The following is a 26865-nucleotide window of genomic DNA, read 5'->3' as shown; positions in this document are numbered from 1 at the left end:
ACAAAACAAGTCCTTAAATGTTACTCACATCGTAGTTAAAATTTATAATACTGAAACAATATATATATATATATATATAATATATATATTTATTTACTCATTATTTATCATGCCTTCTTTTCTTCAGGGCTATGTTTGCTCCAGCATGTTTATCACATGAAGTTATCACCAGAAAGTGAGTGAAATTTACCATTCTGGGGGACTTCGCATATACTGCTTTTTCTACTGTGAGCTAACAGCGCCCTCTTGTGTTGTGATTCAGCTACTGGATCGACGTGCAAGTCAAAGGGACCTCTCTGCCCCGAGCCCTTCACTGCTGGGACCGCAGCCTCCATGACAGCAGGAACAACAAGCCACCGCCCAAAGCATGTCCTGTGCATCTGATTGACAACTGCCCCTGGCCGCACTGCAACCCCACCTGCCCGACCATCCGGGACCAATTCACGGGGCAAGAGATGAGCGTCGTGCAGTTTCTCATGCACATGGGGTTCGACGTGCAGAAGATGGCCCAGCAGCAAGGCATGGACCCGAGCAAACTACTGGGCATGCTGAGCAGTGGCAGCTAAAAGGGACACACTGTCCAGTTTTAAGCTAGAACCAAGCAGGACTGGATGATCTTTCTGGCCTGTCTCCCATAACTGATACCTCTGCTCACCCTCCCCACTGCAGTTCCCCTTCTGTTACTTCCAGACCTTCTTCCATCCCAGGTGCTTCAGTTTGACCCTGAAGTCAGGTCTTACACACCAGGCTCCACCATGACCAGGCACCACTTCTTGCTATCATACATGCTACAATAAATTATATTTTATTTTTTAAAAAGCAAAAAAAAAAAGAAAAACAATAATATCATGAATGTAATCCAGTTTTAAAGATGCTAACTGACTTTATGTCTTTAGTGCTGTCATCCTTTTGTACTGAATAGATTTAGTGAACGCAATAATGGTACAAAAAAATGCTGTTTTATATTTTAGGTAGTCAATAGTGTTGATAACAAAAAAAAATCCTATTACCTCGTGTGTTTTAGAGATGCATTTCTATAGTTTCTAATAGAAAAACACATCGGGTCATGTGTTTAGCAGAAACAGTGTAAAACGATACAGAAAAGCACAGTCAGTAAGCTCTTAAAAGTAAAAAGAAAGTAAGTTGCCTTTATTTTAGTATTAAAGGTACCCAAATGAAAATGAGTTGTCAGATAGCATCTGCACTAAATATTGTGATGATCATGAAAATAAGCAGACAAAGTTGGAATTTTGCATGAGCTTCTTTGAGACTTTTACGATATGATCAGGTTTCAGCAAAAAGGTATATCATGATCAAATCGATTTCAATTAAAACAGGAAGCAACATTTATTTCAATTGCTGCTACAATTAACTGACATAATCATTATTACAGTTTTGATAGCTATATCTATGAGATTTGTTTATAGAAGTTATTTTGACTGACAAATTGACCCAAGCAAAAACACAGAGTAACTCTAGAGAAATGGATTCCAAAGGATTAATGTCCTCTGCTGTTTCCCATTGGAATATATTTTTTATAAACAATAGAACACCACTGACACGGGATAAGAGGTTTTTCAGTAAGATAACCTGGAAAATAAATGGCTGGTTAATTAGTTCAGGTATCTGCTGAGGTGGCTAACTTGTACTCAGCTGCCTTCAATCATGCTGCTCTGGAGTTGCCAACTATCGTTTTAAAACAATGTCACCTTATACTAAAGTCTGTGACTTTTGCAAGCAATCGGTTTTCTCCAACCTCCATACAGTCAGAGAAATCTTCAACCACATGCCACCGACACTGGCATGTCATTTAAATGACCTTAAACTGTAGCAACTGCACAATGAAGAATGTTGGCGATTTCGAAACGACAACTTTATGAAATATTGATATACGTTGATACCTGAAACTGGTCTACACCTAGTTGAAATCGGACATGCGAATTTTTGCAGCTGAAGATATAACAATATATAATAGTTCTAATCATACTCTGAAATGGTGCTAAGGTGGACCTGGAAACAAGTCACAAACAGCTACACATACACATTATAGTGCCATTACATCCATACCTCTTTCTTACGGACTGTGTCGTCATCACAGGACACACACTTATGTCAGGTCAACTCCCTACAGCTCAACAGTCATCAAACTCAATGCACGATGAACATTTAAAGGGAGACAAATGTTGTGTATTGTATATTTTATGAGTATTTGTATAGATTATTTGGAAGTGTTCACCATTGTAACTCCCTTCTTTTATTTCATCATAGAGATCACGTTTTAATATAATGACATTGTTTGTATGTAATGATGACTTTATAAAATATGCTTGTAAAGGACCTCTATTTTTCATCACACCAGAAAAAAAAGGAGAAGTATTACTAATTGTAATTTTATTCTGTAACATATTTTTTAACAAAAAAAAAACCACGTAACTCAAGCTACATTGGTAACTTTTACATATTTATTTTGTTATGTAAATCATATTTATAAGTGCTATTTTTTACAGAGAAGTGATTCTTTGTAAATTGTAAATACATTGCTGTTCTTTGCTTTGTGCTGATTGCATGTCTTTGTATCACACCCAAAAAGGAAGACATTACATATACTACAAGGTGAACATTGCTGAGCAGTCTTGTTATTATTTACATGTTATAATGATCACTGGGGCTAGAGTAGGATTTTCTGACTTCTTAGAAGGAGGAAGAAACAAAAAAAATTGGGATCGTCAAAGATATTTCCTGCCATTTTTGTAGCTGGAAATTAAACAAATAGTGTTCGATGTAAGAAAAACAGATCAAAAAAGTGTATAAAGAGATGAGGACTATGTAAGCATAAAAAAATTGAAGGTGTCATGAAAACACTAATGACAACTGCATCATTGCAATTATAATTAAATTCAAACAAAAAAACCTAGCATCATAAATGGCACTAGATGTGCAGTTTCCTTTTAATATTTTATTTACCTTAATTTGCTGCCTGTTTTTTACGTCAAAATTCTCGTTTTGTCTTGATCTATTTCTATGGGATGATTCACCTGGTTGGATGGACAGACAGGTAAAAAGCTTGAAACATATGTTTTTCTATATATTGAACTGGAAATGGTTAAAAATACCATAATATTCCAGATTTTCCAGGCTGGTCTGGAACCACAACCGTTTCCTGAGGCATTTTCTCAGTTTTGAGCAACCCCCAAAAGAGCCTAGCCTGGCTAATGTCTTCTTGTGCAATGCTGTTTGGAAAAAAAAAATTCTCGCTTACAGCACAGTCTGGGCTTTCTCCCTTTGACATAGATTGTGTCCAGCAGATTTTCCACCGGGCCAATCAGCGAACAGAAGGAGAGGTTGTAAACGATAACGCCAAATTACTGCGCTGTTTTAGGAATGGCATCAGAGGAAGTTAATGTAGCCGTTCAGTCCGTGTTGGCCACACTTCCAAATATTGAATTAATAACATAACTGTATTTGCAGTGGAGGATGGTTGTTTACAGCACAAGCAATTTGCAATAAGATTCTTGGCATGGAACTGGTGCATTATACATCATGAACAAACATGAGCAATTCAATAAAATTTAAAACCTAAACACAGTCCACGCCTCCAGGAAGCAATCGCTTCTCAACAGCTGACAGCCCTGACCCTCTACAAAGCAAATAGCATAAGACAGGCTTAAAAGAGCCACAACAGGGTTTTTTTTTTTTATCCCAGTGTATTTTTTTCCACTTATGAAATTTGTAGGTGTTGCAAAATGCCCCAAATTCTGATCTTTCTAAGCAATTCTCATTTAATATTGTCTATATAGCAGAGTTGCATTGGATCAAGATGCACTGGTAATCGTCAACAGCTATGAAAAGATTTTGGGGTAGTTGTCCCAGTAAAAACCATTATTTGGTTCATAAATCAAAAATTAAAGAACACTGATCCTACATGTTGAAGCTTTGTTCTRGAAATGCCGCCTCCCTCTCACGTGTTTAGGCTAAATTTGCTCTCCCTCATGTATAATCATCTCTCTCAACTTGTGTAATTTATGTCTTTAATGGAAGTTTTTAACCTCCCTCCCTGTCATTACACTCCATGTAAATGCCAGTCTCTTATGCTGAAGGGAGCTCTGAGTCAGCCCCTCCAGAAATACGACTCCCAAGGTGCCAGCCACATGTAGCCTCCCGCCCCTCTGTGGAATATAGACCCCCTATTTATAGAGCTGGCAAAGGCCTGGTGAGCCTGGGCTCTTCACAAACTTTTCATTTAAACAGTCACCCCTAGCAGTCCACCAAGTGCACAGTGACACTCAGACAGGGAGGAACAGGATGTGCCTGCTCAGGTAGAGAAAAGTAAAAAACCGAATCCAAGCGAGGCTGAAGGAGACTGGAAGAGCAACCCGAAGAACAAGATTGAATCTGATGGACAATTAAAGGCCTACTGGACTTGACAGGCACAACAACAACTTGTCCACCTCTCATCACAAATAGCTATTGCTGAAGACCTAAGTCTGGATACAACTCTTAAAGGAATTCAGTGAGAACAGAAACTTATTTTTACATTGGACAACAACAAAGGAAGACAGTAAGCAAGAAAATAATATACTTTAATGGACTTCTAATGTACCAATAATGGAAAAAGGAAAAAAATGATTTGTTTATTGCCTTACTGGGTGAGTTTTGAGCACTGAAGATGGACGCAATTTAACGATCTGTGTGGCAAAGAAGAAACTTTCCAAAATCTTTTTTTTAAATCTGATTGCTGAAGTCTTCCAGAGAAACCTCTACATATCTGTCTGTAAATGTAACCTGAGCTCAAGCAAGCTTTTCTAATTACAAAGCACGTTCAGACATTTGTAATTAGTGGTCATCTTTACGAGCAAACCAGGAAAGGGTGAGGTCCGTGTGAAAGAGGGGAGTAGGCCGTAAGAACACCAACACTAAGAACAAGAATATCCCAAAGGAAGACATCGGAACTTTGTAGGCCTAGCAGCGTTATGGATCCACATGGGGGACACTACCTCAACAAGGACGCTGTGCTGTCACCTTTGGGTGCAGCCCGAATATGCCAGCTGGTGCTTGGATGTACCATAATCGCCCTGGTGTCCCACAGTGCAGGTTACAGTGCAAACTATGGGATCTTCTGTATGTTTGTTTGGTGCTTCAGCTTCACCGTCACAATGGTCGTTTTCACCCTGGACATCACACGGCTCCACAGCTGCATGCCAATTTCTTGGGACAACTTCACTGTCGCCTTCGCCATGCTGGCAACACTGATGTACATCACTGCCTCTGTGGTCTACCCAGTATACTTTCTCCAAACAGAGTACTCTGACGAGGACTACGAAGTACAAATCTACCGCATTTCCGTCACCGTCTGTTCCAGCGTCTGCTGCTTCCCATACGGAGTGGAAGTATTCTTGACCAGAGCAAAGCCAGGAGCTGTGGTGGGCTACATGGCCACTGTGTCTGGTCTGCTCAAGGTGGTCCAGGGATTTGTGGCCTGTATCATTTTTGGGGCTCTTGCTAACGATAGCGAATACAACCAGTACATTGCCACCCAGTACTGCGTGGTGGTGTACAGCCTCTGTTTCTCTGTCACAGTGATCGTCATCATAGTGACAGTGTCCGGAAGAACCGCCGCGCTGAGGTTCCCGTTTGACCGTTTTGTGGTCGTCTACACGTTCTTTGCTGTGATCCTCTACCTCAGTACTGCACTGATCTGGCCCATCTTCAGCTTTGATAGAAAGTACGGCAGTACTGCTCGTCCTGAGGACTGCCCCCGGGGAGAATGCTCCTGGGACAGTAAGCTGGTTGTGGCAGTCTTCACCTGTGTCAACCTCGTGCTATATTTTATTGACCTTGTTTACTCTCAGAGGATTCGATTTGTCTCCAGCTCTGCCGTCTGAAAAACAAAAACAAACTTTTACTCCAGTTTCTGTGAAGAATATTTGATCCATAGCTCAATAGTGTTATATATTAAAAAACCTTAAAAGTACTAGACAGTATTAAGCATGTTGCTTTCTCCGTTTGCCACTATTTGGTCCCATAAATGTACATTTCTAGACTTAGCAGCTTATTTATTGTTTTAAAGACTTCAACAAGTTAAATAAACCTTAGAGAATTGTCTAATATGTACTGTCTACTGTGTGTACCAAGACTGGATATTGGTTTTAGTATTCAAGAATGTTCTCTTTATGTTTTTTTTTCTTATTGCATTATATAATTGGTGGATTGCAATTTGGTACTGAAATGTAAATGTATCTGATACATTTTAAAACCTAACTGACCTAACCTAACTGAGTATTTAATTGATTTCTATCTACATTACAGTTTTAGCACTGAATGAATGTGGCATTCTTTATTCCCATTTAATATATATATTCCAGTGTTCAATAAAATGCCCAAAACACAGACCATGTTTAGTTTTGCATCTCTTTCTTCATCTGAAGAAATTTAAAAATTGTTCAGGCTGACTTTTAACTTGATTTCTAAAAGATGATATTTTTTTATTGCAAGTATGTAAGTGGAAGTGTGTAAAACTGTCTTTGCTTAGCACCTTTCACATATGAAACTCACAAAGTGCTTCACAAAACATGTAGGAAAAGCATATCAAAAATGTGTCTATTTTGTTTTTGTTTGTTACTTGAACAGGAGAAGCAATAAACAATTAGATATTTGCCTATTGTTACCCAAACTTGATAAAAAACTGTAGAATACAACTTCCAAATTTTGAATATTGTACTTCTTTTATCTGAGTACAAGATATAAGCACACTGAGTACAAGGTATGACCACAGCCAGCAGCTTGTTGATCTTTGGATATTAGATGTTTGGTTTGACAAATAATGGGCTCTCTCCACTACAAATATTATTAACATGGGGAAAAGAGGGAAGAAGGTTGCGATAAACCAATGATTTTTCAGTGTGAAGCACACATTGAGAGCGGAATAAGTGGCTTTTGGCATGTTTGGTGTTGACAACTCATGTGAAATCGCGGCAAATACCGTTCTCTCGACTAATTTTGTCAATTTCAGTATGGTTCTTCAATATCTGGGTCAAGGGATCTGATGTGTGGCACGGACCGACACAACAGGCTCTTCAGCTTTCCACGTCCCGCCCATTAAGGTTGTTGATTGGTTACACGAGTTACGTATACCCAAAGGTACACACTCATTGGCTGATTACATCTGCCAATGCCTGGTGCTTTTACAGGTAGCGACCTGGACGTGGAGAGGAAGCTGAAGCACGCTGACTGTGGAATCATAACATTTTGTAGCTACATTGCTAATTCGAAGAATCTTCCTCATTTGTAAGTCTATGTTTTGCTTTAAAGATGCGATTTGTCAAAAATATGATTTTATACATTATGTGACGTGGTGCTTTCGGATAACAAGGAAGTAAGGGTTTGTTTACTACGGACTCAGGAAGAATCGTACTCGTGGAAGTGATGAAACAAGCGAAACAAATATCAAACATACTGCATGATATAATATTCAATTTATTCTATTTCCAGGCATAATGAGTGTCGGATTCATAGGAGCAGGCCAGCTGGCGCAGGCTTTGGTGAAAGGCTTCTCGGTTGCAGGTAAATTTAGACTTTTTAATAGGCTTTGACTTGTATTTTTGACATATAAAGATTGCAATCATGCACTGAAGTTGCTGAAGTTGTTTCTGGACATTTCCCCCCTCCAAGGCGTGATTGCCACCCACAGAATCACAGCGAGCTCTCCAGACACTGAACTCCCCACAGTGCAGCAGCTGCGGGTGGGTACATACATTTGTCATGCCCATGAATGTCACAACCTATTAATTTTGAATTTGAACAGTTCTGTATATTTGGTTAGTAAAATAAAAATCTTGTTTATAATTGAGTGAACAGACTAAAGAATTAATTTTATCTATTACAACCAGGGTAAAAAAATCTACAGGATTATATACATACACCTCCACCAAAACCTCCACGGCAGGTTGTAAAGAAATCAACCATATTTCAGCCATCAGCCAGGCTCTGGAAAAGTTCTGGCTGGATTTGTGACTAATCTTATTATTAAAATGACATTGCTGTTTTAACTGGCTGATATCAAGGCACAGAAAGTGGTTTTGGACACTCTTGGCACTATTTTCACTTGATTTGGTTGTTCTGGAAGCTAAATGTTTCATTCATTCTAAAATCAGTAATGCGTGTTTGGGTCCAGTTATAACAGCCAGATTTGTTCAGGAGATTTCACCCCTTATGTGCAGTGTTTTGCAATATTTAAGACTATATTTATATTTTTTTGAACCTGTGTGGATCATACAAAATACAAAAATCTCATCCATCTCTTGTTTGGAATATCTATAGAACTCATCAATCCATTCTTGAAAAAAGAAATAAAGGTTCAAATTCATTAATTAAAGCCCTGGATTAATGGGATATTCATGCCACTGATGAGTGCATGTAAAGTTTTTGTCAGAACTTTGTAGTTCTTTATTTGCATTGAACTAATTTGTATAAAACTTCTGTATTTATAGAAAATGGGTGTGAACTTTACCACCAGCAACAAGGAGACGGTCAGCAGAAGTGATGTCCTCTTCCTGGCCGTGAAGCCCCACATCATCCCCTTTGTTCTTGATGAGATTGGGCCAGACATCGAAGACCGCCACCTTATTGTGTCCTGTGCTGCCGGTGTGACCATCAGCTCCATAGAGAAGGCGAGTCTTAGCCGTTGCGTTTATTTCTTCTTCACGTGTTATGTGATTAAGAGAACAGGTCCTTGAAGATTTTGTTGCTACCGCTTCACAGAAACTGCAGCAGTATCGTACTTCTCCAAAGGTGATGCGCTGCATGACCAACACTCCAGTGGTGGTGCGTGAAGGGGCCACCGTCTACGCAACAGGCACACATGCAGAGGTGCAGGACGGGAAACTTTTGGAGCAGCTGATGGCTAGCGTTGGCTACTGCACTGAGGTGGAGGAGGACCTGATCGATGCCGTCACAGGCCTGAGCGGCAGTGGACCCGCCTATGTGAGCTTGCTTTGCTTTACAGCATTTAGAAAATGCTGCCTTACCGCTTATATGATTCTCTCTGGATAGTTACCGCTTTTCTATCACTGTAATTGTATGATTGTTGTCTTGCAGGCATTCCTAGCTGTGGATGCCCTTGCTGATGGTGGAGTAAAAATGGGCCTGCCCAGGAGGTTGGCTGTACGCCTCGGTGCACAAGCCCTGCTGGTAGGACCCTCATATTTCACAGTAAAGTCGATGGCACAGTTTGGTCCAAAGAAGTATACCTAAACGCTAGTAATTTTATTTTTGTTTTGTTAAATAACAGGACACAATTTTTTATCGTTTTTGTTTTGTTCAATTCTCATAATCTTTAACATTTCTGATATTTAGTTCTTGGGTTTTATGCAGTCACTTTGCATCATTGCTCCATAGGGTGAACTTAGTACCTTGACTATTTTCCTTCTGTTAACAAGGCATTAGGTTAGAATAATTCTTTAAAATATTCTTGTATAGCTATGTTACATTTTGATCATGCAGTTCCTTGCAATGATGTGCATGAGTTTTTAACATTTTGTCATTCTATTACCACTAAATTGGAATTTTATGGGATAGGACAAGACACAGTTTTGCATAATTTTGAAATGGTTGAAAAGCATGCTTTTAAATTTGTTTCACAAATGCAAATCTGAAATTTGTGGTGTCCATTCAGTGCATCCATTTTTTTAGACTTACTTTAATTGCATTCTTGGGATTTAAATGTATTATATATATATATATATATATTTGGTCTCGCTTCTTTGTTATAAAAAAGCTGACATTTTTAAACATGATAAATTCCAACCTTCTGTTTGGAAACTCCAGGCAATAGACAGCCATGGCATTTATTTAGGCACCTTTTTGTTGCAGTGGAGATTAATTAAGCTCGTCTTGGCTGACAGCAGACAGAATCTGGATGCTCAGGTGCTGAATAATGATACCGAAAAAAACATTGGTCTGTATATGATTTCCTTCTTTATGCTACTCTAAAGGGAGCCGCTCGCATGTTGTTGGACTCAGAGCAACACCCTGGGCAGCTTAAAGACAACGTTTGCTCACCAGGGGGCGCCACCATCCACGCCCTTCACGTCATGGAGAGTGGTGGCTTCCGAAGCCTCCTCATAAATGCGGTTGAGGCCTCTTGTGTAAGAACGAGGTAAGTTGATCAGATGAAGTGGGAAAAAATAAAAAAATAAAATAAAAATATATAGGCACCTATCAAAAATGCAGTTATTAACCATTTTTTATGTAAATTGATTCTAAACTAAATATGAACTTCAGACAGCAGATGGAGCTGTTCTGCAGACACATTTTAAAGATTTCTTAATGTTGTTGCTTTTCTGGATTTCAAGTACCTGATTTCTTACTGCAGTGAAAGGCTATATATTCTGTGTTTCTTATGCTCTACATGTATCTTTTATAAGGGAGCTTCAGTTTTTGGCCGACCAAGAGAAGATCTCCCCAGCTGCGATAAAGAAAACAACTCTGGATAAAGTTCTTCAGCAGCCAGGCGTCACTGCAGAGGCTGTCGGTGTCAGAACTCGTGGAATCAGTATTTTTAACAACACCAACCCCAGGATCAAGAAAAACTGAGTCTTTTTTTTGAAATGCCTCGTTCAGTATATACACTGTCTAGGAACCACTGTTTACCACTGTTTGCGGACATGAACCCATAACATTTAACACTGTAGAGCAGTGGTCACTTCAGGGAGACTAAATCGGATTTATATAGGTTTTGACCATATTAAAGGAAAACTATGTGAATGATTATATTTGTGGGAATTTTGTGGGTTTTTTTTGGAATTGACAAAATATAGTCAAACCCTTTCATTTGACACTATGTGGAAACTTAGCAATCCCTTTGGGTTTGATGCTACTGACTTCTTTGCCATACAGAAATTGTCATGTTTAACTTTTTATATATTTAAAGTGAGGGCAGAAGGTTTATTTTTACTATTTTTCTAAAAAAAAAAAAAGAAAAGGTATTAGAATTTTTTTGTGTAAAAATTTGGTACAAGGTTTAGTTGTAACAAATTAGATGGAACTCTGGGATTTTATAATCAGACTATAATTACATCCTGTTTTAAAAAGTGGAAGTAAGGGCACTTTCTTCACTCATTTGATTAGGTCCTTACATTTGCTTGCGAATAATAAAACATAAGTCTTTATATTTATATTATCACAATGTTTTATGATTTTTAATATATTATTATTACCAAGTAAGATTATCTTATCTTCTTGTTTTAGCAGTGCCTTACCAAAATATAGATAACCCCAGTACTTTTTCACATTTCATCACTTTACAATGACAAAATATATTATATTGGGATTGCTCAACACCAAGTAATGGATGAGAAGTTGGTGGAGAATGCTTAAATAAAAATTTCAACAATGTGATGTGCAGTTTACTCTGATACCTTGTAATATTGTCCAATTCAACCACCTCCTAAATGACMTATATAAACAACAGAAAAGCTGTTAAAAGAGGGACAATTTTGTGTTAATTTTATAGTAGAAAAAACGAAAGAAAAATACTTTTTAAAAAATGTAATATTTTAATGATTACATTAATTATAATTCTGTCAAATGCTGTTTTCTGATTTAAGGTACATTTGCAGTCTCTGTTTATTTAGGCACAGCAAATGTAAGCAGTTTTCAATATAACAATAGGCGCTAAGTGTTTTTTTTTTCTATTATTAGTATTGAAATGTTTGCTTTTCTTTTGAGGAAAGTGGACCTTTCATGAATGGAGACACGTGACCAAACACGATGACGTCTGGCTTTGGTACAAGAAAGCAATCAACAAGGAGCGCACGAGCTTATATCTGGAAATCGMKCCTTTTTTTCTTTTTTTTCATTTTTTTGCTGCTAAAACCAAATTCATATTTATTTGTAATGCTCGCTCCTCCTCACCGCGGTTTGAGAAGAAGAGTTTGGCAGCTCTGACTTCAGGGAGCTACATCGTTTGAAATTCAGGTGAGTGGAAAGCGAAGCGACTCGCTGTTGTTGTGCTGAGTGTGCAGAGATGTATTAGCACAGTTAGCTCGTCAAGCTAACTGTATTAGCTCCCACAAACGGTTTTCAAACTAAAGCGTCCGCTRTACTCGASCGCTTAAAGCACGTGTTTATYTTATTACTAGGGGGTTTATTTTGAAAGTTCAAACCTGGTACGTTACATAGTGGCTTAGTGGAAGAGGTTGTGCTCTTACTATGCAGGGCTAATCTTTTGTACGCTCGTAAAATGCGAATAAAGGGGAAAACATTCAGATTTTAGTGCTCGCGGAGCGGGATTTGCCATCCGTTTCGCACCTGGTGGCCAATTCCCATCCCGCGAAGAATGGCTCGGTGCCACAGTTGTAATGTGCAGACAGAGGCTCGGGGATTTCCTCGCTTGCTTGCATCGCATTGCTTGCTTGCTTGTTTTTGTAGGCGGGGAGTTGTTTGCCACTTTCACACGAGCGGGGCGCCGAGAGGTTGAGTCGCGGAATGTCAAGAGCGTGTAACCAGCTTGTAACCTGTGCAGGTTCCCCTTTGCCATAATTAGTTTGCTCTGTGTTATTACGCCCGGTGTGCTTTGCTTGCCCACCGTGTCTGAGCGCCTCTCTGTGGGGTTTGTCAACTCATGCGCTTCTCGCTGGTCAAACCTGCTGCTTCATCACCTCGTTGTGCGAAGGAACGAGCCAGCCAGCGGTGTTGCCAGATCAGGTTGGTTGCAGTGTCCTTTTGTGACATTTTTGGTCCGAAGCGAACGCGATTATTAGAAATCACAGCATGATGATGTCGCTTTTTGTATGTGCATGAATTTGATCTTCCAGGAAATCGCTTCCACACCATCCTCTTCGTTGTTGAATTGCTTCACCTGGAGTGATCTTAATTCATCTCACTACTATTTGAAATGATCGTCAAATCAGACCCGTCGGATTTTGCGTCCCTCATCAGTATTGTTTCATTTTAAAATCCCAACTAGAAGGCGCGATATTTTTATCATGCTGAATCATCACAATGATGTATTTAGGCGCTCTCTTAGTCAGAATCCACCCCGAAATATGGCACCACCGGACAAAGGTCTGCTCGCCAGATGAGTGTCGATGTTTATCACCGAGCCCGTCGTTATTAGTAGGAGACGGATGGAGATCTGGTTGCTGATCTCTCATCTTTCCCCAAGCCATCAGCATCAAGTGATGACCCATCAGGCAATTTTATCAATAGCCTCATCGACATTCCGCTGAGAATGTGGCTTTTTATTGCAGCGCTGTCATGATGTACATCAACAAACACATTTAGACTAAATGCTTAGGTGTCAACCGCGATGTCAAAAACCTTGTCTTTTTTAATTGCACAATAAGCAGATATTGTGTGTTTTAATATTTTTAATCAAATATCGTTTTGAAATGGGGTCATATCTAATTGTTGTTTGATAATTTAAAATAAATACAAAAACACCACCTGAAAATTAGCATTTAGATGTATATTTTAATATTGAATGAGGCATGATGTGAATAGTATCTTTTAAGATTAACCTTCCTTATGATTTATTTTAAAGTCTTGCAGCTCTTAATTACTTTAATTTTGGGATGACAGCTGCTCTTGTTTCCCTGAGTGTGACATGATGAAATTTGCTGCCTATTAGAGCTTATAGAGGGGTTGCAGGTAATGAATTATCCATGGATAGTCTCTGTGCAATTTGAAAAGTCACCTTGGAAACTGTTGAGCACACATAGCCAGGGCTAAAACACATAGAAGTTGCCCATTCTTGCACAGATATCCCAACTTATTTCATCATCTTTGTTCATGCAAGAGAGGGGGAGCGCATTGAAGTGTGTTTAGCAGACAGGGCAATCGTACATCAGAAGCTTGGCTTTGCAATAAAGCGTAATGCCCATTGCCCTGCCTCTCTCTGCAGGTAACGAGGAAAGATGATGGTCCATATAAGCGTCGGACGGAGGCAGAGAATGGCGGAGATGAGCTCTTAGATTTATCTCCTCTTTCATTGAGGTGGTGAGAATAAAATAAAGCTAGGTATTGTAGAGGTGAACTGAGTGCACAACTCATACCCAGTGGCGTTGCTTGTAGTGGGCAGGCGGCGGCGGCGGGTGGAAGAGGATATGTGAGGTTGATGAAACACGAAGCAAGACTTAGCTGTGCACAGAGGTACAGTCTGGCCACCAACACCACTGTACAGCCAACTCAGCTGCGCTTTGGGAGTCGTTACGCCTATTCAGGACAATTATTAGCCTCCAGAAAGGAACACAAATGCAGGATTTGTCCACAAAAGTGCTGCTTAAGCTSCACAGGGAAATAGAAATGCCTTGGAGGAAGGAAGGGAAAAGATCAATATTTTTTTTTTTCAGCCCTCTCCTTTTGGAATAGGGAGGGAATGTTGGTGATGAAACCTCTTGCAAGTGTGCTGCGGATTAGGATTGCTAAGCATTGCGATATGCCCCCCTTCACTCCTCAAAGTAATACTTTCATCCAGATAGAGTCGAAAAAGTGTGTTTGATGGATTTCTTGGAGCTTGACTTAGACATGCTGTGTTCATTAGGGCTCTCTGTTTACTCAGAATTTAGTGGAGTAAACGTGATGAGCATAAGTGTGCGTCTTTCTCATGGCTAGCCTTTCATTCTTTATCTTGACTAAATTCTGCGCGGAACAGATCAGCTTTAAACTCTTAGGGGGAAGCAAGTGATTTAAAAAAAAATCCCTGTAATGCTGTAAAAACAAAGTCAAGATAAAACTAGTGAAAGCCTCAGAGTTGATCTCCTTGCATTTTTTTCAGGTACTTAAAAAGACATAACTAGGACCGTTCCTAGTAGGTGTCTTACTTTCCGAGAAGGTTTAGAATAGTAGGAGCTTGTTTTAAAGCTACCACATTGTGAAGATCCATTGGAGGATTGTGTGAGAACTGCAAACTGCTAGTATACACTGGATTTAGATTTACACTTGTCACACTTTTCCTGGCCAGTACTGATTAGAATTTTTTTTAAGGGCTGACTTAACAATTTACATTTTGACTGATTACTTTTTGTCTGTTTTTCTAAGGACTGTGACACATAAAACACATGTGCTGCAGCTTCTTTGAGAGTGGTAATAGTTTTAAATCCAACTGTAAGATTATTTTCATTTATTCATAAAAATGTATAATGGTAAAAGTAAAAAAAGTAAATAAATCAAAGCACACAGTGCTGGTTGATCAGTATATAAATTCAAATGCATTTTGTGATTTAATAAACAGATTTAAGTGAGCTGAATAATAGGTTGATTCAATCTCTGATTGATACTTCTGTTAATAATAGCAAAGATCCACAAAACTGAGTTATTAAATTATGTATATCTTTTCATTTTATTTGTAAAAGTGTTTGGGGACAGTTCTATTAAATAGCTCCTGGGATTGCGTAATTGTGTACCAATTAGACTTTTTTTTAAAAGATACAGTTTTGAGTATACTTTATGTTCTAACAGCAATGAAGAAATTTCAAGGTTTTCCCCATGTATGCATCAATTCAGATATTTCGAAGAAAATACTTTTTTTTTTTTTAATTACTGAACCACTTGCTATTGGGTTCCTTTAATCGGCTAAAAATTGCAAGTTTTGATGAATAGAAAATTAAATGATTTATTTTTATGTCCTTCTTTTGTGAATGATATTAAGCAACTCGGTGTAACCAAATTCTTAAGTGATAACATACTTTAAATGTTTGATTAGCTCCCTAATGTTGTTTTTGGGAGCATTAAAAACATGTGCAGTCGTCTTTTGAAGGATTCAGTGAGGAACATGTAAGACGGAGCAAACAAATAAATGTTTTCAAAATTCAAAATTATCCTAAAGTAAGATATTTAGAATTTTTTTAATAAATTTGCTTCAGTATCAGGTTTTGCTTGGGGAAAATCACATAGATGTAACTAATCTCTTGTTTTTGTGTTGCATTTTTTCTGTAGAAATTCAGCTCTTTGAATCAGTTTGAATAATAAAAAACAATAGGAGAAAAAGATATGAAAAAGTGACTTGTCTTTATGCCGTTATAATATTTTGTTAAGTTTTCATTATTGAAATGCTACTAATAAATCTGGTCTGCATTTGTGCTTCAAAAGGTTACGATGTCAGGTCAATACAATATATCCTCAAAAATGCCAGTTCTACAGTAAGCAGCAAGGTTTTTCTGTATACCGATGTTGGTTGCCCTCAACCTTTACTTCCTCTGCCAGAGTATCACAATATATTCTCTTCCTGTTTAAGCAAGTCCTCCAGGCAGATGCAGTTGAAGGTCCAGAGTCTCTTCTCCCAGCCTGCTGCTTGTACTGACGGAGCAGCTCGGAGAGTAAATAGTGGCGGCCGAGCCTGAAAATAGATTCTGTAAGACTAGAAAACATCGGAGAGCACAAACTAGTCCTTTTAAATAAACCTCATTTCATGAGCGACTTTAAAAAAAAAAATACAAAAACGTCCCTGAGGGCAGTGATTCATGTTTTCACTTTAAACCAACATGGACTGGATTCAGAAGTTGAGATAATGTGCCGCGTGCTTTTTTTAAATTTTTTTTTATTCCGTGGATGGTGGTAGCTTCTTTGTTTATTTGTTGTTGTTTTTTCTTGTTTGTGATGCGATCAACATAAATTACCTTATTATAACAAGGGAAAACACAAAATGGGAACAATTCTGGCAAATTCTTCTTATTCTTTTAGCTGCACTGTTGAGGGGTCGCCACAACACATCCTCCACTTCCATCTGAASCCGCCTGCAGCACACTCCTCTGTCACACCAATCTTTGAATATCCTTCTTCACTACACCCATGCACCTTTTTATGTGGTTTTTCTCTTCACCTTTTCCATGGCAGCTTCATATTCAACACYTTTTCACCAATATATCCACTAACCTGCCTCCACAAATGTTCAAGCCATGTCTGCCTTGCTTCTCTGACTTTGTGTCAGAAGCTGTCAACCTGAGCTGTACCCCTGATATACTCGGTTACAATTCTGGCAAATATCTTTTTTTTTCTTTTTTCTTTTTTTTTTAGGTGAAATTTTTTTCCTAAATTATCAAACTTTTGGAATCAGATGAAAGATAAATAATTATAGAAGACAATGGGATTCACAAGAGATGGAACAAATTGGACAAAACCATTTTTTTACAGATATTTTTTTGTATTTTAAAAGACTAATCTTCTCATGTGAAGTTTTAATATTTTACTACTAATTTATTTGAATTAATATTAAAACCTGATTATAAGTTACCCAAACAACACACTAARCGGCATATGTTTCAATTTACTTGCTAAAGAAAAAAAGTGAGGTGGAAATTATTCTGGAAATTTGATGTTTCATGTGTATTTGATCTGAAAGCAATGRATATTGAAATATAATCATGTATGATTTGGCTTAACTTTTTAAAACTGATTTCAAATAGTATTTTTTTACTTGTACATTTCTATTTTATTTTTAGTCATGAACCTAATATTTTTATAGCAATTTTACACAAAGTCTGTATTAGTTCTGCTTATTTTTTTTTTATTATTTTTTTAATTTCCTTTATTTAACCAGGTAAACCCCATTGAGATCCAGATCTCATTTTCAAGGGGGACCTTATTAACATGTAAGCTATCAAAGCTAGTGGCCCATGTTTTTGCAGGCATTGGGATGAACAGTCAACGGGTGAAGGTGTCATTACTTGTGTATGTGTAGGCTGTGAGGACAGAAAACCTCTTAAGAAGAGCTCGATAATAAAAATAAAAGAAAACTCTAAATTGTCGGCTGAGTTTCCTTTCTCTGCTGGAGTTCAAATCAGTGCTGTTTACAGAGAATCTAAACTGGCAGCCACTCTAATGCCTGTCACAATAATTACACAGTCATATTATTGTCATCATTTGTAACAGTTGTCTGTTTAATGTTTGTTACTAAATAGTGTAGTACTGCAGTTGCAGCGTACAATCGAGCAGAGACTGGCAAATCTATTAAAATGTTTGACAAGCTGTCCACTGGCCCCTCATTTTGAGATGTTATRTCAACAACAGAGATCACATAAAAATTTGATTAGTTTTATTTTTGGAGCCTTTACTGTACAAAAGAACATAGATGAGTATTTCCCTTTTACTACAAGCAGATCACATTTCCACTCTGAAAGCCACTGAATGATTCCCCTCCTTGCTGTTTTTGTCAGTCTTATTTCACGCTCTGAATACTTAGTAGTTAATGGCTTCCCACCTCTCTTCCCATCGTACCTTACTGTTGCTCAGATGCACTTGTACACAGTTTCTCCATCCTTAAGTTTGCACCACTCAGCCCATATCTCTCCTCCAGAGCGATCAGAGGAGTCTGATTTTTAATTTGCAGTTAAATGCCTCCCGACACATGCAGCTTGCTTGATAATTGACTTAGCTCAGCTGACAGGASAAATGATTAGATCTGAGTTTCTGGGTGATCTTTTTGAATCTGAATTAGAAGGGAGGTGCTGAAAGTAGGGCGTCTGTTCAGGCGCGATGAGTTCTTSAGGTGGGGTGCTTGTGGCGTACGGCTTCAAAATGCTGGCTGATTACATTAAATCATCTCAACTCTGTAAGAACAATCGAATAAGACGGCAAATGAAGTCTAGATACAAGATTGACTCAACGAGCAAACGCTAGTATAGCTTTTTAATTTCCTTTGCTTGCCTGTTAATGTAACTTAGGTAATCAACATTAGCCTTTTTTATGTTAATAAAAACAAAGTGGAAAGCTTGATAATCAGTAAAATTATCGACTTCAAATCAGCAGTTGTCTTTACGGGGTTAGATTTGGAATGACAAAATGCTCAAAATATTTATTTGTTTACGTTAGGCTGATTCAACAGTAAAAAATAAAAACAGAAATCGTCCAAGCATTTTGTAGTTGAAAATATATATAATTATTATTTTTTTATTCTTTATGCACCACTATTTTTTTTACATTCATTTAAATAACCAAATACATTTTATTTTGAGAGTTTTGTCTTTACTCTGTTGGCTAACAATGAAGGACAATATCTGTGCCTACTTTTCTAGAGTGAGAAATAAGCTCTCACTATTTGTACATTTTAAGAGTAAATGTATAACATAATGAAACAGCTTTTGTTAATAAAAATAAAAGGCAATCAGCAGACATCTAAGAGAGCCCACACAGGGAGCTGGATCTTTGAAAAGAAATAGACTTACTGTCAGCACTTTCTCTGGCATCTGCTTAGTTGCATTATTAAACTGTGGCATCAATTTTAATAAAACATTCCAATGTTTTTAAGCTGTACAGTTTTATAATTCTGGCATAGCTGGGACTGGTAGCGGTTCCAGAAAGGTATTTGTCCTGGAATCTTAAAATTGTGTTTGATTCAAGTTTACTTTGGGCCAGGTATACTTACCAATCTGCGTATTGGGGCACGAATGTGTTCCTGTTTGTGGCACTGGGTGAATGTGATAGAAAAACATTAGGCATCAGTTCTGACAATTATTCATTATCTACTTTGTCTATTGTAAGTTCTGTGGCTTCAAGAAAATAATACTTACCAGAAGGAGRTTACTTATCTTTACTGTTTTAATTCAGCTCCATAGTTCCTTATATTTAGAATTCAGTTAGCCCATTTTCGTGTACGTTTTTAATTTTATTAATTTACCCCAATGCCTTATTACCAAAAGAAACAAGCTGGTAGGCTTAGGACATGGCAATATGTGGGTATGAATTGGTGAAGAGAGGAATAGACCCAGGGACCAGCCTTTCTCATCGTGCATCTCCCCTGTCTAGTTTTATTTAACTTATTATCAAGCTGCCAGAACCAAGTKTTTAGAAGCTGCTTTGCAAGAATTGATCATGGCATTTTTTATATGTATGCACTTGTGTGATTTCAGTTTTCCGTCTCTTTGCAGATACCTTTTGTATTAGGCGATGTGAAATCCACTACCTTGGCGGAGCAAATCTTGTATCCTGTTAGTCCTTCCCAGCTTTGTTTAGTATTCAGGCAGCAGGCGCTGTCGTAATCTGGATTCTGAGGCAGGTTTCAGGGGTTTTTGTTTGCTCTCATGGCCCTGATAATCTCGTTACACTGCTGTCAAGTGGAGATGGCTCTCCCTGCAGCCCCGAACCACCATGCGTGCCACCTCCAGTCCCCAGAAATATAACCTCCGCCCAGCCCCCACCAGCCTGCCGCCATTTTGAGACAGTTGTTGATAGAAGGGCCTTGGATGTATCCTTGAAGAATCACCTCCTGAGTATCTCTATTCTGCTTCCAAACCCCTGGTACACCCCACCACCATCCCCCTCCCATTTCAGGCTGTAAACGACAGTGATAAATATTCACCATCGGGACACAGTGCACGGGAGCCTTGGCTCTGGATCCCCATCAACAAAAAGTCCCCCAGCTAATGGTGTTCATCCTTGGCATCCCCCTGGAGAAATCCTGTGACGAGATCTTTAAGGCAGGCCGCTGGCTTACAGCCAAATCTATCATRTTACATCAGCCTTTATAAGAGGGCAGATTTTTCTATTTATTTTTTATTATCATTCTTGAATGTGAACCTGAGCTTGCCTTTGTAGATTTGGATGAACAGAGACTGCTTCTGATGGTCGGCTGGCCTGCTCTTATTGTGTTGGCTCAACTTCACAACTTCTAATTGGCTCCTTGGTTTTGGTCCTTGCTGAGATCAGTATTTTTTTTTTTTACCTCAACCTGCTCTACTCAAGCACCTCTAAATGTGCCGACCACGCATTTCACACAAGGCTTTTTCGTCTCTCTTTCTTTTCATCTCGTCTTCTCTTTTTCTCTCTCTCTCTCTCTCTCTCTCTCTGTCTGTCTCTCACCATTCCTTTTCTGTGGGTGACCATACTCAGCATTTTTCTATTTCCTGTGGGTGTGATGTCTCTCCTCCACAAGCAATCAGCCCTGATTTGTCAGCGTTCTTCCAGGCGATTCATAAAAATTCAGCAAGCATCCACAAAAGACGTCTGYGTCCCCACCTGCAATGCCCCCTGCGCTCCAAGCTGCAGAATTCACCTACTGCTCCGATGGCTAGATGCTCACTAAAGGCCTGGAATTTTTAATGCGAGGCAATATGCTGCAGGACTTTTTGTTTTTGTTTGAATTATTGAACTTAAAGCCATCCTGTCACTATCAAATAACTCACTGGAGCACCTCTGACATCCTCTTGTCATTTCTGCAGAAAATTGTAGGTGTGTTTTCCTCTCCCTGGCTTCTCTATTTGTGTGGATGCCTCTTTGTCTCTGTGAGGTATGACATGCCCGGCAGTGGAAGGGAGCAGCTGTGCATTGGACCTTGTCTGTGTTGTTCTGCCATGCCCTGTCATTGCTAGCCGTCTGTTGGCAGCAGCCTGTGCTGGAGGCTTGCAGCCTGGACACAATCTTTCCTTGGTGTCATATGGTGAGCTTTCAGAATGCCAAGCCATGCCTTCGCACAGCTGTGTGACAGAACGCGTATCTTTAATAGGCACGGTAGCATGATATTCCCACTTTATAATAACCTTGGGTAAAAAAATAAAATGCAATATATTGTGTTTACGTCAAAATCAAAAAGTAACACATAAAATGACATTTACTCYTGCTAAAAAAAGCAGATGTTTTATAATCGTTATAATAGTGTTTAATAGTTGTAGTGTGTGACTCTGAGATTCATAAGGTTAGAGGAAAGTCCTCTTCATTCAAATGCTTTCTCTAACATCTGATTAAAGTGGAAAATGTTAGCACTTTTTAAACCAAGCTACCAGATATTGCTAGCAACCAATTTTTACTTGATTTTGCTATTTATTAAGTACCTTTCATTTCGTTCTTACACACGTCAAAGAACTTCCACAATTTTTAGTTTATAAATGCATCAACCTATATCGTGTATTGTTCTGCCCTGCCTTCAGATTATTAAAAATAAGAAAAATGGCAGGGAYGTATGTTATGATGCATAAATGAAGATAACCTTATCTTTGGAACAAAATAGTCACTGTAATAAAATTAGAAGAAAATAAATKTATCAAAGTTTTATTCATCAAAACAAAAAAAATGGAGGAAATTGGTATTGGTTGTGAAAAGCTTGATCAGTGCAGCCGTAGCTCTTTCTTTTTTCTCGCTCTTATCCTAACAGCTATTAGCCTCATGCTTTCCTGTCTGTTTGTCCATTATCTGTGCATCATCAGACAGACCATTATCCCATTACGCTTTGCATCTGTGGTCCAAATGCTTACTGGAAATGAGTCACTGCAACGGCCTGTAAAAAGTAGGTGTTACTATCATACGACTATTCATAGCCAGCCCATCAGGGATGAAAACACCACATTTAAAAAGTCCGCTGAAGGCGGGGTGGGATGCAACCACATTACAGCGGAACACTGCTGTTTTTAAGAGGACTTTATCTTTTAGAGTGAAAAGCATCAAAAAAATTCCAGTCACAATCTGACCCCATGTTATGTCCCCAGCCTGTGCAGTCGTGTCGTATTCAGGTCATTTTTAACAAGCGTCTGTCTCTCCCTGTTTGGCTCAGGTGACCGGTCCACCTGTAGCTCCCCTTTTGTTGCCATGGTAATCTCCCGGCCTTCTTATTGTGCACTTCAGAGCTGCGACTCATCTGTTTTTTCCTTGTCTTACCTCACTGAGCTTTCTCCACACATCATACGTGACTGGCTTAATGTGCTCGGAGGCCAAAAACACTCACTTGCGTGCACACACCATCACACACAGTCGCTGTAGCTTTTTGTACTTTATTTGGTGTGATGCTGTCTGAAATAAAAAAAAAAGAAAGAAGAAGAAATCCAGCATGTGTTTGTTTATGTAGTAACACTGCTGGCTGTGTAAATCAGCTTACGGAGGCAGTGTGCTGGGTGGGCGGACTGTGGTGGGTGTCGCTGACACAGCATTTATTGCGTGCAGAGCAAAACTCACAGTCACAACTCTGTGTGTGTGTGTGTGTGTGTGTGTGTGTGTGTGTGTGTGTGCGTGTGCGCGAGTGTGTGTGTGTGTGTGCGTTTTTGTGTCTCGTCTTATGATGGAGCTCACCCGATAGACAGCATTCGACCTTCTGTCTTTACACCCCTTGGTTACATTTCTCACTCACACAGCTTCCCTGGGTGTTCCCTCTGTACTGACACAACAAAAATTAAACTGCATTGCAGCCTGGTTATTCTGGGCTCTGCACTAGTTACGTCCCCTTTATTGATTTGTGGGATTATAGCCGAGCTGATTCCAAGACAGGTGCGACTGTCTAGACTGGGTAGCTCGCTGCCCTGTGTACCTGGGAGAACGAACTCTGTTTTCTGAGATATTGCGGAGTGCTGCCAGCCAGTTTTAACGGCATCCTGCATTCAACTCCCAATAATCCTTGTTGACGAYGCCGCAGAAGGTTTATGTACTTTCCTCTAAATTGCATGTCCTGTTTAAAATCAACCTGATTTACGTTTGAGGCAGACATAGCGTCAAATTATTTGTTTGTTCTGATGAATGCATAAAGAGTTCTCATTCAACACTCTTGGTATCACTGAGAAGGATGTCTGAAGTCCTTGACCTACTTTATATTTTTGGGTCAAAGTCAGGCTGGAGCCTATTTGCCAGAAATATAATATTTTGCACTGAAATTAATTTGTTCTTTTGACAGCAATATTTATTTATTTTTTATGATTATGACTTTTCACAGAACAACCAGCAGTACAGGTGGAGGCTTCTCTTGTGGCATGAATACCATAAACAAAGGAAACAAGGCCTTAAAGGTAAAAAACAATGTCTGATAAAAAATGTTTCATTAGGATTGTTCCTAATTTATGATTTTTTTTAGTGTTTGAATTTAAATTAAATTTTTTTTTTCCATTTCAAAACGTAGTACCTTTTAACTAAGTAGAGTAATTCTTGTCCTTTTTGCATTTTTGTCCCAGTGACACATTCAAAATGTACTTTTCAATAAACCATCATTGTAATTTTTTTCTTCTATCATTCCTTGTTTAAATTTGATGGGTTTTTTTCCATTAAGAATTTTTTTTTTTTATTTGTACTAGAAGCCCATCAATTTTTTATATATAAGGCACAAATACAATAAAACTATCAGTCAAGGTTGCTGTCTATTTTTGAAATTACCAATTTTGGATTACACTTCAAACTATTGTTTGCATTTATGGGATGGGGGAATAATCTAATTTTGGCTTCTGTTATTTTCTCTAAAGTGAGTATTTCAAAGCAGGGCTGTACCTGGATAAGGGCTATAATTTCCAAAAAATGCTGTATATTTCTCATGTGTAATGAGGACTGAATTAAATAATAGATTTTTTATTTTTTGCAAAAATATGTTGATACATGCTCACTGTTAAAAATTTCTGTCAAACTTTAAAATAGTATTTTTTTGTGTCCAACGGACACAGGTGGAGCACAAATGAAGGGACTCCCAAGGGTTACAAGTATAACGTTTCAGTTCTCAGGATGGTGGGTCACATTTTATTGTTCAGTTGCAATGTCTACTGTTGCCAGAAGATGATTAAATGTATATTTTCTGTTTATTATCAAATATGTGCTTGGAAAAGTTGTGTTCAGCTAATGATCTKATCATTKATAGCAGTCACAATTGCTTATGTGGCCTTTTGGTAAAAATGGGAAAAAAAAATAATTGCCCACCCTCCATGACCTAATATTGTTACATCGCCCACCCTGAGTTCTTATGATGACTTTTTTTTTAAACCAGTTTTGATGTCAGATCATTTCTAATTGCTCTGCCTCTGCAGGTGAAGCGGGAGCCTGGGGAAAATGGTACCAGTCTAACGGACGATGAGCTGGTCACCATGTCGGTGCGCGAACTAAACCAGCATTTACGGGGGCTCTCTAAAGAAGAGATCCTGCAGCTAAAGCAGAGGCGGCGCACCCTGAAGAACCGTGGCTACGCCGCAAGCTGCCGGGTGAAGCGGGTCACCCAGAAGGAGGAGCTGGAAAAGCAAAAAGCCCAGCTGCAACAGGAAGTGGACAAGCTGGCAACAGAGAATGCAAGCATGAAGGTGGAGCTGGATGCTCTGCGCTCAAAGTATGAAGCCCTCCAAAGCTTTGCCAGGACTGTGGCGCGCAGCCCCGTCACTACAGGAAGGGGACCCATGGCCTCCGTGATAGGGCCCCTCATCCCTGGTAAAGTAGCTGCCACCAGCGTCATCACCATCGTCAAATCCAAAACGGAGGCCAGGTCGTAGTAGCAAAACAGGCAAAACAGATTTTCACTTCTGAACTAGTCAGTGCATTTTAACACGGTCCAGGGTCTCCTGTGTTTTTCGTTTTATTTGAACAGTCATAAAATGCTTCCTGATTCACTCTGAGCAATGCAACTCAGCAGTCGTCCATTTTCTAAGATGATTTTGTTCATCTTTATTTACCTCTGATTTCTTAATACTGACTCAATCAAATCTAACAAGTTAAGGCCCTCTTGCTTGTTATTTTGCACTGACTTGAATAAGGATCAATAATGAAAGGTCACTTTCTTGGTCTTAATGCTACAGAAGTCTTCAAAACAACTAACCCAAAACTAGCAATTTAAGTCCAACTTGTGATATTTCAGTTTSTTTTGTTTTGGTGTTGGGTGTCTCTCAGTGATATAGGCATAAAGCAATGCTGACAAACCTAGCGTTCRTTTCCGTTTATGCATCCGTGAAAGGCTTCAGTGAAGTTGTCATTATCGACATGACTGGTAGATGCAATAATATATGTATGCACTGAAAACACACATGGAAAAAAAAAAAAAAAGAGATCTTGCGTATTTATCTTAGCGATATTGTTCCAGAGCTGAGTGCCATTCCAGTATGACAAGATTCCGCTACAATGTCCGAAAACCTGAATGTTGATACAGTGATACCCTCACGATTTGTGAGGACACTCATTTTGGTCATAGAGAAAATACGTCGTTTTCTTTAAAAGATATCTCTCTCTCTCTCTAAATATATATTACATTTTTTTGTAATTACTTCTTAACATGTCCGTCAAATATTTCCAAAAGAACGTCTTTACACAAGCTTTACTGTTTGAATTGTTAAAGTGTAGAAAACTTTGTCTATCACCGAGTTCTTGGTTTTTATTACTTGGTAGATCAAACTCCATTGTTTATAGAAATACAGAAAAAGAAAACTCATTAAAAAAAAATCCTGTGACATCTTTTTTGCAATTGTACCGAAAGTGGCTTATTATTGAAGTCTGATAGCTTTTTTCTAGTGACTAGGCGCGTACAGTGGGGTAGCGCGTAATGTGACGTATAAGTGGCAAGTTGGCGGTGTTGTTCACTGTATAGATGTCAACGCTGTGCTATTTAAAAAAAACAACAAAAAAAAAACAAATCTGTAGAGCTAAACTAGGTGGTGTGAACAAGGTCAGTTGTCTGTGTGCGTAATGGCATCTGTGATATCCTCTGCTTTCTCGGTGTTAGTTACCAATCATATTGTCATCAAGAGTTTACGTCAGTGAGCAGTGTAAGGCAGATATCAATGAAATAGTCTGTGAATTTAAATTAAGCTTAAGCTAAAGATATGCTGCACCTGATGTTGGATACCTTCAAAATATATCCTCCGTGACCTGAAAAAAAAAGAACTTTATTGTTGGGAAGATTTCATTAGTTTTCCAGCCACTTACTTGATGCTAACTACAGTTCCTTTCAGAAGTTTACATACACTCATTGACATGAAGGACATTAACTGGAGTATTTTAATGTATATTTTTCCATACTATTTCTATCATTAATAATAATGATAATTCTCCTTCTTCTGGGGTAAACACAATATAACATACAACTTTGAGAATTTTTAAATCTAAAAATTGAGTGGACAAGTCCGTCTGCACCCCAAATGCTATTTAACTAGATTTTCCGGTAACACTTTATTTGAAGGGGTGTGCATAAGACTGACATGACACTGTCAAAAACATGACACA

At 38.7% G+C, this 26865-nt stretch overlaps 4 protein-coding genes across 8 annotated transcripts in view; all 4 read left to right on the top strand.

The window, feature by feature from the left end:
• The window catches only part of notum1a (notum, palmitoleoyl-protein carboxylesterase a), a 9079-nt gene extending 6457 nt beyond the window's left edge, over positions 1 to 2622 (top strand). Inside the window, exons 10-11 of the mRNA XM_008416220.2 lie at positions 128 to 175; positions 263 to 2622. Of these exons, the coding sequence (XP_008414442.1) occupies positions 128 to 175; positions 263 to 566 (352 nt within the window). The 3' untranslated portion in view covers positions 567 to 2622. The remainder of the gene's footprint in view (positions 1 to 127; positions 176 to 262) is intronic.
• Positions 2623 to 4203: 1581 nt separating this feature from the next.
• Positions 4204 to 6710, top strand: myadml2 (myeloid associated differentiation marker like 2). The gene has a single exon (XM_008416221.2). The coding sequence runs from the start codon at positions 4971 to 4973 to the stop codon at positions 5880 to 5882; it is 912 nt and encodes a 303-aa protein (XP_008414443.1). The 5' UTR covers positions 4204 to 4970; the 3' UTR covers positions 5883 to 6710.
• Positions 6711 to 7175: 465 nt separating this feature from the next.
• On the top strand, positions 7176 to 11391 carry pycr1a (pyrroline-5-carboxylate reductase 1a). Its single transcript, XM_008416222.1, has 8 exons — positions 7176 to 7284; positions 7489 to 7560; positions 7669 to 7739; positions 8487 to 8666; positions 8758 to 8979; positions 9094 to 9186; positions 9990 to 10153; positions 10422 to 11391. Exons 2-8 carry the CDS (start codon positions 7494 to 7496, stop codon positions 10588 to 10590), a joined length of 966 nt encoding a protein of 321 aa, XP_008414444.1. The 5' UTR covers positions 7176 to 7284; positions 7489 to 7493; the 3' UTR covers positions 10591 to 11391.
• Positions 11392 to 11777: 386 nt separating this feature from the next.
• On the top strand, positions 11778 to 26272 carry LOC103468855 (transcription factor MafG). Of its 5 annotated transcripts, XM_008416227.2 has the most exons (4): positions 11778 to 11973; positions 13901 to 13995; positions 23621 to 23693; positions 24693 to 26272. In XM_008416227.2, the coding sequence occupies exons 3-4, from the start codon at positions 23658 to 23660 to the stop codon at positions 25143 to 25145; spliced, it is 489 nt and encodes a 162-aa protein (XP_008414449.1). In that variant the 5' UTR covers positions 11778 to 11973; positions 13901 to 13995; positions 23621 to 23657; the 3' UTR covers positions 25146 to 26272. The 5 variants fall into 5 exon arrangements, with proteins under 5 accessions (XP_008414449.1, XP_008414448.1, XP_008414446.1 ...); XM_008416226.2 differs by lacking the exon at positions 13901 to 13995; XM_008416224.2 differs by lacking the exons at positions 11778 to 11973; positions 13901 to 13995 and adding an exon at positions 12163 to 12702.
• The last annotated feature ends 593 nt before the right edge of the window (positions 26273 to 26865 follow it).

Source organism: Poecilia reticulata, linkage group LG8, assembly GCF_000633615.1.
Source record: "Poecilia reticulata strain Guanapo linkage group LG8, Guppy_female_1.0+MT, whole genome shotgun sequence".
Lineage (NCBI taxonomy): Eukaryota > Metazoa > Chordata > Actinopteri > Cyprinodontiformes > Poeciliidae > Poecilia > Poecilia reticulata.
The sequence above is the reverse complement of the archived record's forward strand: the minus strand, read 5'-3'. Positions and strand labels throughout refer to the sequence as shown.

Bases quoted from the DNA above. Each gene is read 5' to 3' on its own strand.
- myadml2 (XM_008416221.2), top strand. From the start codon at position 4,971: ATGGATCCACATGGGGGACACTACCTCAACAAGGACGCTGTGCTGTCA.
- pycr1a (XM_008416222.1), top strand. From the start codon at position 7,494: ATGAGTGTCGGATTCATAGGAGCAGGCCAGCTGGCGCAGGCTTTGGTG. The intron at 7,561-7,668 runs GTAAATTTAGAC...CCCCCCTCCAAG, and splicing joins GAAAGGCTTCTCGGTTGCAG to GCGTGATTGCCACCCACAGA. The intron at 8,980-9,093 runs GTGAGCTTGCTT...GTTGTCTTGCAG, and splicing joins GCGGCAGTGGACCCGCCTAT to GCATTCCTAGCTGTGGATGC.
- LOC103468855 (XM_008416224.2), top strand. From the start codon at position 12,620: ATGCGCTTCTCGCTGGTCAAACCTGCTGCTTCATCACCTCGTTGTGCG. The intron at 12,703-23,620 runs GTTGGTTGCAGT...GACTTTTCACAG, and splicing joins CAGCGGTGTTGCCAGATCAG to AACAACCAGCAGTACAGGTG. The intron at 23,694-24,692 runs GTAAAAAACAAT...CTGCCTCTGCAG, and splicing joins AAGGAAACAAGGCCTTAAAG to GTGAAGCGGGAGCCTGGGGA.